Source organism: Hippocampus zosterae, chromosome 5 (genome assembly GCF_025434085.1).
Source record: "Hippocampus zosterae strain Florida chromosome 5, ASM2543408v3, whole genome shotgun sequence".
NCBI lineage: Eukaryota > Metazoa > Chordata > Actinopteri > Syngnathiformes > Syngnathidae > Hippocampus > Hippocampus zosterae.
In genome coordinates, this window is record NC_067455.1 from 12,711,488 (window position 1) to 12,724,893 (window position 13,406).

General features: G+C 44.2%; 2 protein-coding genes across 4 annotated transcripts in view; one reads left to right on the forward strand and one right to left on the reverse strand.

Moving 5' to 3' along the window:
• Nucleotides 1-594, forward strand: part of st14 (ST14 transmembrane serine protease matriptase) — a 51,696-nt gene extending 51,102 nt beyond the window's left edge. For both annotated transcript variants that reach the window (XM_052065454.1, XM_052065453.1), the window contains one exon: nucleotides 124-594. In XM_052065454.1, the coding sequence (XP_051921414.1) occupies nucleotides 124-285 (162 nt within the window). In that variant the 3' untranslated portion in view covers nucleotides 286-594. The remainder of the gene's footprint in view (nucleotides 1-123) is intronic.
• A 1,110-nt stretch (nucleotides 595-1,704) lies between these two features.
• kirrel3l (kirre like nephrin family adhesion molecule 3, like) overlaps nucleotides 1,705-13,406 on the reverse strand; it is a 42,194-nt gene continuing 30,492 nt past the window's right edge. Inside the window, exons 4-15 of one of the 2 annotated variants that reach the window (XM_052065457.1) lie at nucleotides 12,766-12,923; nucleotides 11,531-11,681; nucleotides 11,325-11,430; nucleotides 10,890-11,038; nucleotides 10,658-10,785; nucleotides 8,205-8,331; nucleotides 7,995-8,095; nucleotides 7,106-7,304; nucleotides 4,267-4,374; nucleotides 4,044-4,153; nucleotides 3,811-3,900; nucleotides 1,705-3,698 (exon numbers count right to left, since the gene is read on the reverse strand). In XM_052065457.1, the coding sequence (XP_051921417.1) occupies nucleotides 3,210-3,698; nucleotides 3,811-3,900; nucleotides 4,044-4,153; nucleotides 4,267-4,374; nucleotides 7,106-7,304; nucleotides 7,995-8,095; nucleotides 8,205-8,331; nucleotides 10,658-10,785; nucleotides 10,890-11,038; nucleotides 11,325-11,430; nucleotides 11,531-11,681; nucleotides 12,766-12,923 (1,916 nt within the window). In that variant the 3' untranslated portion in view covers nucleotides 1,705-3,209. Of the gene's footprint in view, nucleotides 3,699-3,810; nucleotides 3,901-4,043; nucleotides 4,154-4,254; nucleotides 4,375-7,105; nucleotides 7,305-7,994; nucleotides 8,096-8,204; nucleotides 8,332-10,657; nucleotides 10,786-10,889; nucleotides 11,039-11,324; nucleotides 11,431-11,530; nucleotides 11,682-12,765; nucleotides 12,924-13,406 lie in introns of both variants that reach the window. The other variant, XM_052065456.1, reaches the window with a different exon arrangement.

Consider the following 13,406-nt stretch of genomic DNA (forward strand, 5'->3'; position numbering starts at 1 on the left):
AGGAAGCAAATAGAGAGATGTTCTTCACACCCCTGTGAATGCTGACACCGCCAGCGGCAAACTCGTAACCCTTCTTTTATGACCCCCCCCCCCGCCCCCCCCCCCCCCCCCCCCGCTCACCAGGGAGACTCCGGGGGCCCCCTGGTGTGTTTTGAGGAGAGTGGGAAGTGGTTCCAGGCCGGGATAGTGAGCTGGGGCGAGGGCTGCGCTCGCCGTAACAAACCCGGTGTCTACACTCGTGTCACCAAACTGAGAGAATGGATCAAAATGGAGACTGGTGTTTGATCATGTGTGGAACAGGAAAGAGATGGTGTGCTGTGAAGCTCGGGCTAAAGGACGTGGAGACGGAACATTCCCGACTTTATTTGTTTTTGGGTTTTTTTAGCAGCATGCTGAGGAGTTATTGCATGGACCCAGACCCTCACATGAATGACTCCAAGCGCTTTATTGTAGTTTTACTCCTCCTCCCTCCCCAACAATGATACACACATTAGCCACATTGACTCACATTCGCGATTGTAATCAACCTATGTGTCTTATCATTGTTTACAGATTAAAATATCATCGAACAAAGATACTGATCCAAAGATAAAAGATGCGTCTTGTCTGCATTTTGCCAATGTTTTCACACTGACACACCCCAAAAATACTGTTTTTGAAGAGCTTTTTAATTTTTTTATTATTACGTGATTTGAGGATTTAGCTAACAAATAGGAATCCACAATGCTTGTTTATAGCCTTCACACCAATGTAGATATTTTTTAAATAATCTTTTTGGGGGTGCGGGGGCGCAATGTCTAAAGTTGCAAAAAAACCCTTGGAAAAGCAGACTATCAACATGCCTTCATAATCAATATTTGGCTATGAGAGGTCAAATCTATCCACCCATGTAAAAGCCCACGAAAGTGCTGGAAAATCACCATGCTACATATTCATTTCCATTTAGCCAAGGATAAAATTATTCTGCTGGATGTGGTGGGCTCTGTTGTTGGTCCACAATTATGACACACTTTTTGTAACGTAAAATTTGACTCATGGTTTGTTTTACAAAATGACTTTCGTTTGATGGAAATTTTAGCGTAAGGAGCCAGAGTTTTTAATTTATTTATTAAAAAGTGAAATATTTCGGAAATTTAAGAAATAATGCTGTTTACTACAGACAAATGTACATTGAGAGGCCATTTACACCATTCCTTGTTTTTTGTTCTACATGGAAAAAGTAACAACAATAAACCATTTTGATTGTGTTTCCCCCTCTCCCCAATTCCTCATTGAATTTCCTCTTTGATTTGCGTTTGACCGGGTCACGGCCTCCCTCGTTTGTTTTGTTGTGCATAACAAACGCATATCTTTTGTGAGACATGGTCCTGAGCTAATGAGCATGTTTCTCACGTCCCTGTGGCGAACCGTGTGCCTCCCTGGGGGGAACACAGGTGACAGCACAAACTCACATTGTCAATAATACCTGCTTTTTGTCACAGCTTTGTTCAATTAGACCACGAGATGGGGCATGCCGTGTTCCGGGAGGAGCGTATACATTCAGCGGGGTTTATACGATGGCATCTGTCTTCATTAAAAGCCGAGCACCACTGGGGGAATAGGAAAATCAACATAGCGCTGCTAATTTATGTATTCATCATTTTTGCTACTTGGGAAGCTTTGCTTGTCAATGGAGCTGCTCAAAATTCCACGCAGAAAGCTGACTTTATCGGAAATGGTTTTATTTAAATATAAATATGTGTACAAAGATACAAGCAATGGTAGCTTATTTGAGCAAATCAAATTCTTGATACATTAAAAGAATGAACAAGCAAATGGCAATTAGTTGATTAAAAAATAGCGAGAAAAAAAAAGAAGCTTTCAATGATTGGTAATTTAAAGCAAGAAAATGTGTCTCCAAATAAATCAACCAAGACTGATAACATATTATATGTATAAAGATATTTTACAATAGAGCAGCGTACACGCTGTACATTAAGGCTTATATAAAATAGAAAAATAAAGACAAGCGATGATTTTTTGCCTCCACTATTTACTTGTTCTCGTCAGGCTGCCTGGAAACAAGCGTCAAATGGCAGTACAGGCATCATACACGGAAACATCCACAAGGTAGAATGCAACTGAGCCAGGTGCAGAAACAAAGGTCTCAAACGTGAAATGGACATGACTCCAAACGCGGAAGGTTTTCACTAGACACATCATTTGCATGCAACAGAGAGAAAACATGGGCTTAGGCCATTTGTACAGATATTTGCAGGGTAGTACTGTTTCTTGTAAACATTTTTGAGACCATTTGAGTTCGATGTAAACCGTCCATCTGACGAGTGACGACATGTTGCCCCACCTGACGTGGCATTCAAGTTCAGTTCAAGTTCAAGATTGCCACCAAGTTACTTACAAACGATCACATTTGATTGTTCCGGTATAATACAGTACCCTACTTTGCTCTGTTCCTCCGCAATCACAAAACACTGGAGAAAACCGTACCGGGGCAAGGAATGAGTACTGGGACCCCAACCCTGTAAAATGCTCACAATCTTTGGGTTTTTATGGCCTTTGCATTTGCCTTCTTTTAAAACATACGGTTACCATCTCATTCTTCATGGAAAACAAGGCTAAGATTCACACTTTGTGGTCCGGTTGTTTTCGAGGGTCAAGGTCAGGCCAAAGTATTCCCAAATTGGGCAGGTTCATTTGTTCCTGTGGCTAGCCCAGTCTTTTGTTGGTAATCGACACACAAATGTGCTGAGAATTCCTTTCGCATGCCAAACCAAAACAGCAAAAAACAATTGATGGCGGGTTGTTTCAGGTCCATTTTAAGCGGTGAGAACTTCATTGCTGCTGTTTCACATTTTGGCGTTGACGTGAGTAGTAAACTTGAATGCCGCTTCGTCAAGTTTTCTTTTTTTCCGAGTCCACCGATCGAGTACCAACACGTGTTTGGCTCACGTGTGGTCAATCATGCAGACATAAACTTGGTGATGTATCACTGTTGAATTTAGTTGTTGAACTTGAACGACGCTGAAATCTCCGGCTTTGTTGAGATCGTAACACCTCCATTGGCCACGCCAACGCCTTGAAGTGACTTCCGCTTAATACTTGTCCAATTTGACAGTCTCTGTTCATGTTAGTTCTCCCCCATGTGCACGGTGCAACGACGTAGTTGACGACTCATCGGTTCTTTTGATTTCCAATGCCCCTTGTCTAATTCAAACATGCGTCTGCATACGTTGTGACGGTCGGCCGTAGTCCGACTGCTGGGAGGACATTTGCGATGAGGCGTAAGAGAAGCGGGACGAGCTGGACACCTTGCTGGCCTCGTCCGACTGGTCGTAGGCGTCCACTTTCTCATAAGAGGCTGGTTTGACGTAGCTGGTGAAGGCGCGGCCGTAGGTTGCGGGCAGGTAAGCGGAGCCGCCGTAGACGGGCTCAGCGGGATAAATGGTGGCCGGTTGAGACGGCTGCTGTTGGGCGGCTTGTTGCTCGTACGTGGACTGGGTCAGTGTGTTGGTCGCGTATCGGTGGGCAAAGTCGTAGACACGCGGTTGGGTGCCATGTTGGCCGTACATTGGGCTTGGGGAGGGCAGCTGCGATGGGGTGTAGACGGGCCGTGGGTTTGTGGCGTACTCTGAGAAGCCACCGCCGCGTATGTGGCGATCTTCGTGGCCGCGCACATTGTAGTAGCCATTGGTGGGATCCTTGAGTGCATAGAGAGGTGAGTGTCTTTTGGAGTACATCACAAACTTGAGATAACGAAAATGAAATGATCAATTCTTGCTATTTGGCAGTCTTTTTCAAGTGAGTGTTTACCTTGTTGTCCGATCGCTCGTCCTCCTCCTCTTCCAAGAGATCACTGTGTTCTGTGCGAGATGTCCCGGGAGACTCGCTACTATTTGGAGCCTGAGGGAAGACCACGCATATTTTGATGGATAAATACAGCGAACAAGACCCGACTTGGATCAGAACAAGAAGACTCTGTTACAGGATGTGATGTTCGCTATGAATGGCGTTACTGTGTCTCGAACGGGTGACAAAGGTTTTACCATGGGCTCTTTGACATCCTCCTCGTCATCATTGCCACGTGTGGCGTTGTGATCACTGTGAACAATTTGAACTCTGATGTCACTCTTGGACAGTCGGGTACATCTTTTGCCTGAAAGAAATGAAGCGTAGAGGATGTTATCTAACGCCACTTGAGATGGAATATGGTGTGATTTGGAAAAATTTGGAGCGAGCCGTCTTTCCCATACTGACCGTTGAGCTCACCTTTGCCAGTGTGCCTGCAGCAGATGGAGACCAGCGTGATGACGCAAATGAGCAGGACACAGCCGCCGCCAACTGATCCACCAACAATTAACAACATGGGCGGGGCTTCTGGAATGAGAATAAAGGCGGGACATGAAGAAAAAAAAACTAGACAAGATACTCCATTTAATTTGCTAATCCTTAAAATGGCAGCGCATCTAGGATGCAACCTCAGTTCATCGTGACCACGAATGTACATTGTTGTGTGGGCAATCTGGTACAGTATCACACACCCTGGCTTTTGTCTCTAATCTCTCTGAGGTAAAGGTAACAAGGCTTGACATGCAATAGAAAGTAATCTAATTAGAGATTCCAGGAGATACCACCGCCCATTTCTCTGGGGACCTCACTCTGCTTTCAGTGATGTAAATAACAAGAGAAGACCTTTTGTGTGTGTGTGTGTGTGTGTCTGCAGCAACAAAGTCTGGCTACAGCATTCCGGTGTAATTTTAAAATCACTTTAGTGGAATGCAGCCAGAGATGCCGGGTTTGCCTCTGCGACAGTGATGGAGAATATCAGTCCAACCTAAAACACATGACTCCATCGAATTGACTTTTGGCCCTAATCAATATCTATGTTATAAGGGCAAACATATTCATTAAAGCTAACCATCTGCTGATTAAATCACATCGATTTGCAGAGTATAATTAAGATAAGAAGAGGCATAGGCTCCGCTTTTACCTAATCTGGTCTCCTTTGCAGAAGGATTGAGAGTTTCATTATGTTGTCTACAAAGGGCTTTTCAGTGGGAGAGTTTTAGGTTTTGATTGCCTTTGGTTGTTGAGTTTGCGAGCAGGATTAGTTAAAAACGTCATGACTGATTTTTAAGTGAAATTTTTACAGTGGTGGCTCAGGACATGGAAAAGAAAACTATTCAACATGGTACAGAACCAAATTCGTTTTTAGTTTTTGCCGTATGACCAAAAATGTTATTCATCAGATGTAGCAGGAGAAGAATGTAACAGTATCACTTATTTGGTCATCAAATTGACATGTTGTTTGATTGATCGTCTCACCAGACAGGTTTGTGCTATTTCCATTTTCTGTTTGGTTCATTAGGGACATGAGTTACCTGGAACCTGGCCAGCTGTCTTTGGGCCAGCGGCAGACTACATGCGGAACTGGTTGCAAGCCAATTGCAGGGCACATACACACCAAAAAAAACCCTCAACAAAAAGGAGCCGTCAATTAATTTAAAAGTGGAGGGAGGAAGTTGGAGTACCAGGAAAATCCCCTCACACGAGTGATGTGTTTGTCGCGAACGAGCCGGTACAAAGAGCCGACCATGTATAGTAAGGCGTTTTAAGACCAAAAAAAAAACAACAACCATGTATAGTAAGGCATTTTAACCAGAAAAAAACCGACCATGTATAGTCATCCGTTTTTATCGGAAAAAAACGACCATGTACAATAGTAAGGCATTTTTTGACGAAAAAAACCCGACCATGTATAGTAAGGCGTTTTTAGACGAAAAAACCGACCATGTATAGTAAGGTGTTTTTCGACGAAAAAAAACGACCATGTACTGTATAGTAAGGCGTTTTAGCCGTAAAAAAACGACCATGTACAATAGTAAGGTGTTTTTCGACGAAAAAAAACGACCATGTATAGTAAGGCGTTTTTATCCCCAAAAAACGACCATGTATGGTAAGGTGTTTTTAGCCAAAAAACCAAACGACCATGTATAGTAAGGCTTTTTTATCCCCAAAAAACGACCATGTATGTAAGGCGTTTTTAGCCAAAAAACAAAACGATCATGTATAGTAAGGCTTTTTTATCCCCAAAAAATGACCATGTATGGTAAGGCGTTTTTAGCCAAAAAACAAAACGACCATGTATGGTAAGGCGTTTTAACCCGAAAAAAAAAAACGACCATGTATGGTAAGGCGTTTTAACCCGAAAAAAAAATGACCATGTATGGTAAGGCGTTTTTAGCCAAAAAACAAAACGACCATGTATAGTAAGGCGTTTTAACCCGAAAAAAAAACGACCATGTATATTAAGGCGTTTTTAGCCAAAAAACAAAACTACCATGTATAGTAAGGCTTTTTAGCCCCAAAAAACGACCATGTATATTAAGGCGTTTTTAGCCAAAAAACAAAACGACCATGTATAGTAAGGCATTTCAACCCGAAAAAAAACACCATTTATAGTAAGCCATTTTAACCTGAAAAAAAAAAACACCATGTATAGTAAGTCGTTTTTATCGGAAAAAAACCGACCATGTATAGTAAGGCTTTTTTATCGGAAAAAAACGACCATGTATAGTAAGGCTTTTTTATCCCCAAAAAACGACCATGTATGGTAAGGCGTTTTTCGACGAAAAACCCCCCGACCATGTATAGTAAGGCTTTTTTCGACTAAAAAAAACCCCGACCATGTATAGTAAGTCGTTTTTATTGGAAAAAAATGACCATTATAGTAAGGTTTTTTTATCCCCAAAAAACGACCATGTATGGTAAGGCGTTTTTCGACGAAAAAACCCCCCGACCATGTATAGTAAGGCTTTTTTCGACGAAAAAAAACCCGACCATGTATAGTAAGTCGTTTTTATTGGAAAAAAAACGACCATTATAGTAAGGTTTTTTTTATCCCCAAAAAACGACCATGTATGGTAAGGCGTTTTTCGACGAAAAAACCCCCCGACCATGTATAGTAAGGCTTTTTTCAACGAAAAAAAAAACAACCATGTATAGTAAGGCGTTTTTAGACGAAAAAAAGGACCATGTATAAACGACCATGTATAGTAAGGCGTTTTTATAGGTTAGGTTTATATCACCATTCTTGTTGTGCCTTTACCTTGTTCCTTGAGCATGACCAAAGCGGTGCCGGTGCCAAAGTTGTTCCAAGCAGTACAGTTGTAACGCAGCTCAAAATCAGGCGCCAGGGTTTCAGAGAGCACCAAAGAGGACACAACTCCTTGGTCACTGGCTACTGTTTGTACTGAGTAGCGACCAGATGAACCGGACGAAAGGCTGATGTCTCCAAAGGACCATACCTATGGAAAGGAGCAAGAACGTACATAAGAGACGAGTGGAAGATTTTTCAACACAAGTTTCTTCACTAGTGAGTAAAGAAAATACATGTATGCCCTTTGATACCTTCATTCTGCTACCCACATCGCTCTCTATACAGTACTACTTTTTTTCTGTTGACCTCAAAAGTGCGATGAGGCTGACCCTTCTCACGAGCTTATGTTTAAGGACCCGCCCACGTGCGCCCTGCAGGTGAGTCGTGAGGAGGGTGAGGCAGCCACACTGAAGTGGGCCTCCACTTTGCTGTCTGTAGCACAGGGCAAAGGGCCACCCCCCTCTCCCTCTGTCCCTCTACTCAGGCACCCCAATTATCCTCTCTCAGCCCAGCATAAATTCACGATTCAACACGGTCAGCTGAGTGATGCCTTTCGGGCCGCTAATTGAATGCAGTTTGGCTGAAACCTGTAGGAAGCCCGTCTCCCGCAGCTCCCCCGACTTATTTCGCTTCATTTAATGCCAGTGCAATTACACCACTGAATGTGTGTATGTCTTGATTAGTGGCCTGAAAATGTGTGTGTCTTGATTGGTGGGCTGAAAATGTCCTGGTGCAAAAGTGTGAAGGTGAGGTCAGGGTCGACCTAGTGATAGCTCATATGTGGGTGGTGAAGAATGTACAGTATGTCACAAACATGGGCAATAAGAGTTTCACTTACAATCTTATAAGGCGGTGGGCTGCTTCCCACCCTGCATTCTAGCTTGCCCTTGGAGTGCTTCACAGCATGCTGTGTGGCCTCAGCTGTGATGATAGGAGGGCCTAGTGTGGAGAGCAAAAAAAAAATGACAGAGAGAAGAGAAGCAAGGAAATGAGGAAACATTCTGACAGAGCAAATCGTCAAAGTAATCCATTTGTGGAGGGAACCCACCATTTACAGTCAGAGTGGCATCTCTTTCTGCAATTCCTATGCGTGGAACGATGGCTTTGCAGGTGTAAGTCCCAGCCTCGGCCTGGGTAACAGACTTGATCTGCAACGTGTTGCTGTTACTTAGCACCTGGTGAAAGACAGAACAGGCCGATGAGACTGGAGGTTTTTCAACTCCAGACAAATCACATTGGGGTCCCCGCGTAGGCTGATTTGTACCGTATTGGCCCGAATATAAGACAGCCCTGACTATAAGACGACCCCCTGTTTTTCAAGACGTAAGTTTGAAAAAAGACTTTTTGAACACCAAATTAATTTTTATACAGAAAATAATTACAGTACATCTGAAACAAATGATTATAACAATATGTTTGAGAGAAAAAGCATGTTATTTTTCCTCATTCACATCTCAATATCTGAACATTTAAATATGTAAACTAATGCAATCACATTCGTAAATGAATGGCTTCTGGTTTTTGAAACGTAAATTACATCATAACTTCTCCTGAGCTGCCGGTTAACCTGGTCGATCTTCTACCCACTTTTCTCCAGATTGTCGCTACATTTTCTGTTATTTTCTTCTCTTTTCTTTCTTACCGCTACTTTTTTATTTTTCTTCTTTGTGCTATTGCTATTTTTATTTTTATTCTTCGTGACAGGGGTTCGCTTTGACCTGGGGAGTCAATGATATCTGTCGCCATCTAGCGTCGTGAATGGGTTTAATGTTTAGACCCCGAATATAAGACGACCCCCACTTATTTATCTTATTTCAATGCAAAAAACACCGTCTTATATTCGGGCCGATACGATACTGAGCCTAATACTGCCTTGAGTCAAAAATTCAAAACAGATCCCAAATTAACGAATCCGCACGGTACAGTTCTCTAGCATCCTTTTGTTGAAGTACATACTTCAGTGTGTTAGAAAAGTATATTCTCTGTTAATCATAACCGCACACAATCTTTGTGAAAGTGTGAGGATATGAAAGTAGACCTTGTTCCTCTCTCTCACTTTGCTGTTCCATAAGGTAAGATGTCTGCGGTTGGAGGAGCAGGTGGATACGGCAGATGATCACTGCCGGTTCATGTGTGCGGTAATGAGAAATCGGCAGATATTTGTTAGCGGAACAGGTGTGTTTGAAATGCCTCATTTGCATGGAAGTTTTTATTAAATTGGATCTCTTGTTAGTTTCCCGGTGCTGTTCCTCTCTCTCCTTCTAGGTCAAACAATTTTCCCCTCGGTAGTCTTCTAAAGTAATCGAAAGCTTAGAGCTATGAACATATCAGTCTGTCGGTTGATTGAGAATGATTACACACGTGAACAAAATACGACTTTTCGATCATGCTGTGGTTCATAACGGCATATCAAGCCATTTACGTAATTGATGCGGCCATTCTCCCCTAAGACCTAGTGGTTAAATGCCAATCAAATAAAGGTTTACCACCCCAAGCTGGAATGCGGTGCACTGAACTGTAGGTCTTGTATTTCTTGGAAACCCGTCTCACAAGTTGCATCATCAGGCGCAAACTGTCGGTTTTGGTGTAATTTGGTTGTCTCTCATCGCAATATTTGAACACCGAAACAGAGGCTGGGGAGATGCTCGGTAAGATTGTTGTCCTTAAATCGTTAGGACACAACAGACCGCGGAATGGTGTGAGTGGCCCTCTGAAGCGGCTGCTGCACTCACATCACTCCTTAGCTCATTGATCCTGTCATTCTATCAAGCTGTGCTTAATCCATTTACTTCCACTCAAGCCTCCCACCCATTTCCACACAGTCCCCCTCTCGCACTTGCCACTTTTCTTTTTCAACACACTTACAAAGTAACCCAATTAATCTATTTCTCTTGGCAATGTGAGGGACAGTGATGGTGGGTGGATTGCAAAAAAAAAAATGTCAGCTTGCTCCCTCAGAGGGGCCGAAGGCGTTCACTCTCGGATGTGACGACGGCGCTCACGGCATCTCCACTTGTTTTTCATCAAGGTATTTTCACCTGCGTGTCTTCAACAGTAGTACTGGTAGCGAGGAAAGGCGCTCCTGTGGGATCGTGCTGATGCATTGCACTAAAATGCTTTTGGTTTTTTTTTTCCCCCAGGATAGCAATGTTCTTCTGTGAAACGGTTATTCAAATGCTGCTAGAGCCGCCTGATGCCTGATAAGCTGCGGACGTTTTAACCGCACCGGTTGACTGACTGCTTCTTGGTCTGATTGATTTACTGCGATGACAGCCCGTCGGAGCACAGCAATGTTGTGTATATCTGTCAGTGGACAGACAGTTCTCTGCCAGAGGCGTGATACCTCAGGGAGCATGGTGAGCGCAGCTTTTTGAAGAATGCGTAGAGAGAAAAGTGTGAAGGCGTCCATGCCTGAAGGCCATGTGTGAATGTTTCACTCTGAAGGTGACGGTGATCAGCAGCGAAGTGTTGAATCTTCAAGATGGCTGTATATCACCTTACCTCGCTTGAGCCTTGTTTGGTCCAAGCCAGGGTCAAGGGGGGGTTTCCAGTCCACGTGCAAGTGAACGCCGCATCCATCCCGATATCCACAGTCATTGGCTTTGGCCCAGACAGCAATCTGGGGCCAACTGCAGGGAAGTAGACACTTTGAATCAATATGCTTATCGCTTAACACACGTGCCTCGCAAGTACAACGTAGCGGCTTTGTTTACAGTCCTTTGGTTCAACTTACACTGAACATCAACCAGGGTGCTGACATTGGTGCTGCCCACAGAGTTGGATACCGCACACGAGACCGGATCTGTGAAGTAGGAATGGTCCACGGTCACCTCCAGACTGTCGCCATTCGCCTCAGAGATGGGGACTCCTCCTTTCGACCACCTGCGGCGGACGAATAATCACATCATGCATTCAGATTATTAGTTGAGGGAAAGTACTTAGCCATGCATATCAAAGTGGCTATTAGCTCACTCATAGCGTGTGCCAATCATAATCAAATGCTGCCAATCAAGCTGCTCATTCATGCAAATTATTCCAACACGCGCACTTTTTGCCCCCTTCTCGGACGTGATGTGCTATTCGGCATCGCGTCCTACCGGCAGAGACGATACATACTTGTCATTTTGCTCAATTTAAAACGTCTTCAAAAGAGGGCGCGTCTGTCTACCTGTAGCCGATAATTTCCGGATTGGCTGAAGCGGTGCATATGAAGAGAACCTTGGCGCCTTCGGTCACTGTCTGAGGCTGGACTGACAAAACCACAGATGGAGGGTCTGCAAGATGTGATGCAGAAATTAGCAGACCCGATATTGACATGACCACTTCTCCTCATCATTGGACGAGAACGCGGATGAGTGCGTGTTTGGGACTCACGTTGGACATTGATCGTGATGGATGTCTGCCTTCCAGCAGGGGCAGCTGGGTTGAGAACCCTGCAGGTGTAGGTGCGGCCGGAGTCGCTGTCCTCTGGGATGATTGGAAGCATGCTGACAGCTGCCTCCCTCTTCCCATCTTCCATCAGTGTCTGGCAACCATACACAATAGCTGTTAGGCTCAGCTGCAAGCCATACTACATCAGCTATATGTCATCTTATTTTTAGTTTGATACGTACGCCAGTAACGCTATTTTAATTTAAAATTCTTTGGCACCGGCGATGAAATATATTAGTATATTTTACGAGGCAGCGCTGGGATTTTTTTGCTGTTCCGACATTTCTGAGAGCGTTTGTCGTCGGCGCCTTGTTTGTCACCGTCTTTTAAATCTATTTACCGCTTACAGAAATCAATACGCCTAAGTGAGGCAAGGTGTAGATTCTCAGGGTAATGCATACTGCTCACTCTCTTTCACACACGCGCGCACACACACACGCGCACACACACACAGTGAAGGGAGAATAGTGTAATGGCCAAATTGCTAGCAAGTCTGTTTTTTGGGTGGTGACAGCACGCGGCAGAAATGTCACATCTTCTGGAAAAAAAAGACACACTGCGCATTTTCTCTTGGACACCAAAATCAATGGAGCGATTCTTTGTCTTCCTCAGCAAGAAATATACCTTTTTTTTAAAATGTGAGCGGATAGAATTTTTCTTTGTTTGTTTCTTATGCGTACCCCCTCCCTTCTTCCCCGTCATCCCCTCTCACTGCAAGCGCTCGCCTCCTTAAATGTGGTGGTTAGCGTCGTTTAGCGTGCTCAGAGAGCATGAAAAATGTGACACTTTCCCAGCCGTGGCTGACTCACGCTCCGCCGCACCACCATTGTGTTTCTGCATTGTTGTGTTGGTGATTCGCTCTCTGCAGAAACTCTACTGTATGAAACCCTCATGCCTGTCTGAGCTTTGGCATGCTCCAGTTATGCACGGGGGTTAGTGGGAGTCGAAGGGGGGAGCGGGCGGAGTGGAGAGGCATGAGTGAAAATGGGAGGGGGACTGCAGAGAGCCATTTGAGCAAACCTTATGAGAAAAGGGTAGTGATTGAAAACCATGGAGGAAAACTAGAAGAAAGAAAGGTTTTTGCTTGCAAATCTCTTGCCAACAACATCATGGGGGGTGAGTACCGGGAGGGTTTGGGGGGGGGGGGATGATGGCGAGAACTTGCTCTTTGCATGTACCTTGGAGTAAATGGCTGTCTCCATGACTTCTCCATCTCTGTACCAGGTGATCTCTGCAGCAGGCTTGGCTCCGTAGGATCTGCAGGTGAGGTTGTGTGACGTGTGGGCTTTAAGACGCACGACGGGGCCTCCCTCCACCAAAGGGTCTGAAGGAGGGACTGTAAAGCAAGAACACACTCATCGCTCAATACAAAACACATGACATTCACCGACTCCGTTTATATGTTTTTGCCACTGACTGGCGACCAAGTCCAGGGTGTAGCCAGTCTCTCGCCCAAAGGAAAAGAATCCAGGAAACTGGAGAGATGGCTAAAAGAGCAAACCGCAATTTGATTTGGGCACCACTACAAAGTTCACCAATAAACATTGTTTTATGAATATTCTACTCATTAGGAGAGTATTCATATGCTCACTAAAACAATTTGTGATCCAGCTCGAGTCATGCGTCACATTGTAGTATGTCCCCAAAGATGTGACATTAAAAGAAGCAAACAAGTTCAAACAAATTATGATGTCTGTTATCTCATCGTAGGAGAAAAGAACACACTTCGCATCCTTTATTTCCTTTTCAAAGGCTCGCATTATCTTTGCAATGGCTCCCACTGTTGCTGAGCGAGGTTTGGACTGAATTGCTTATTTGT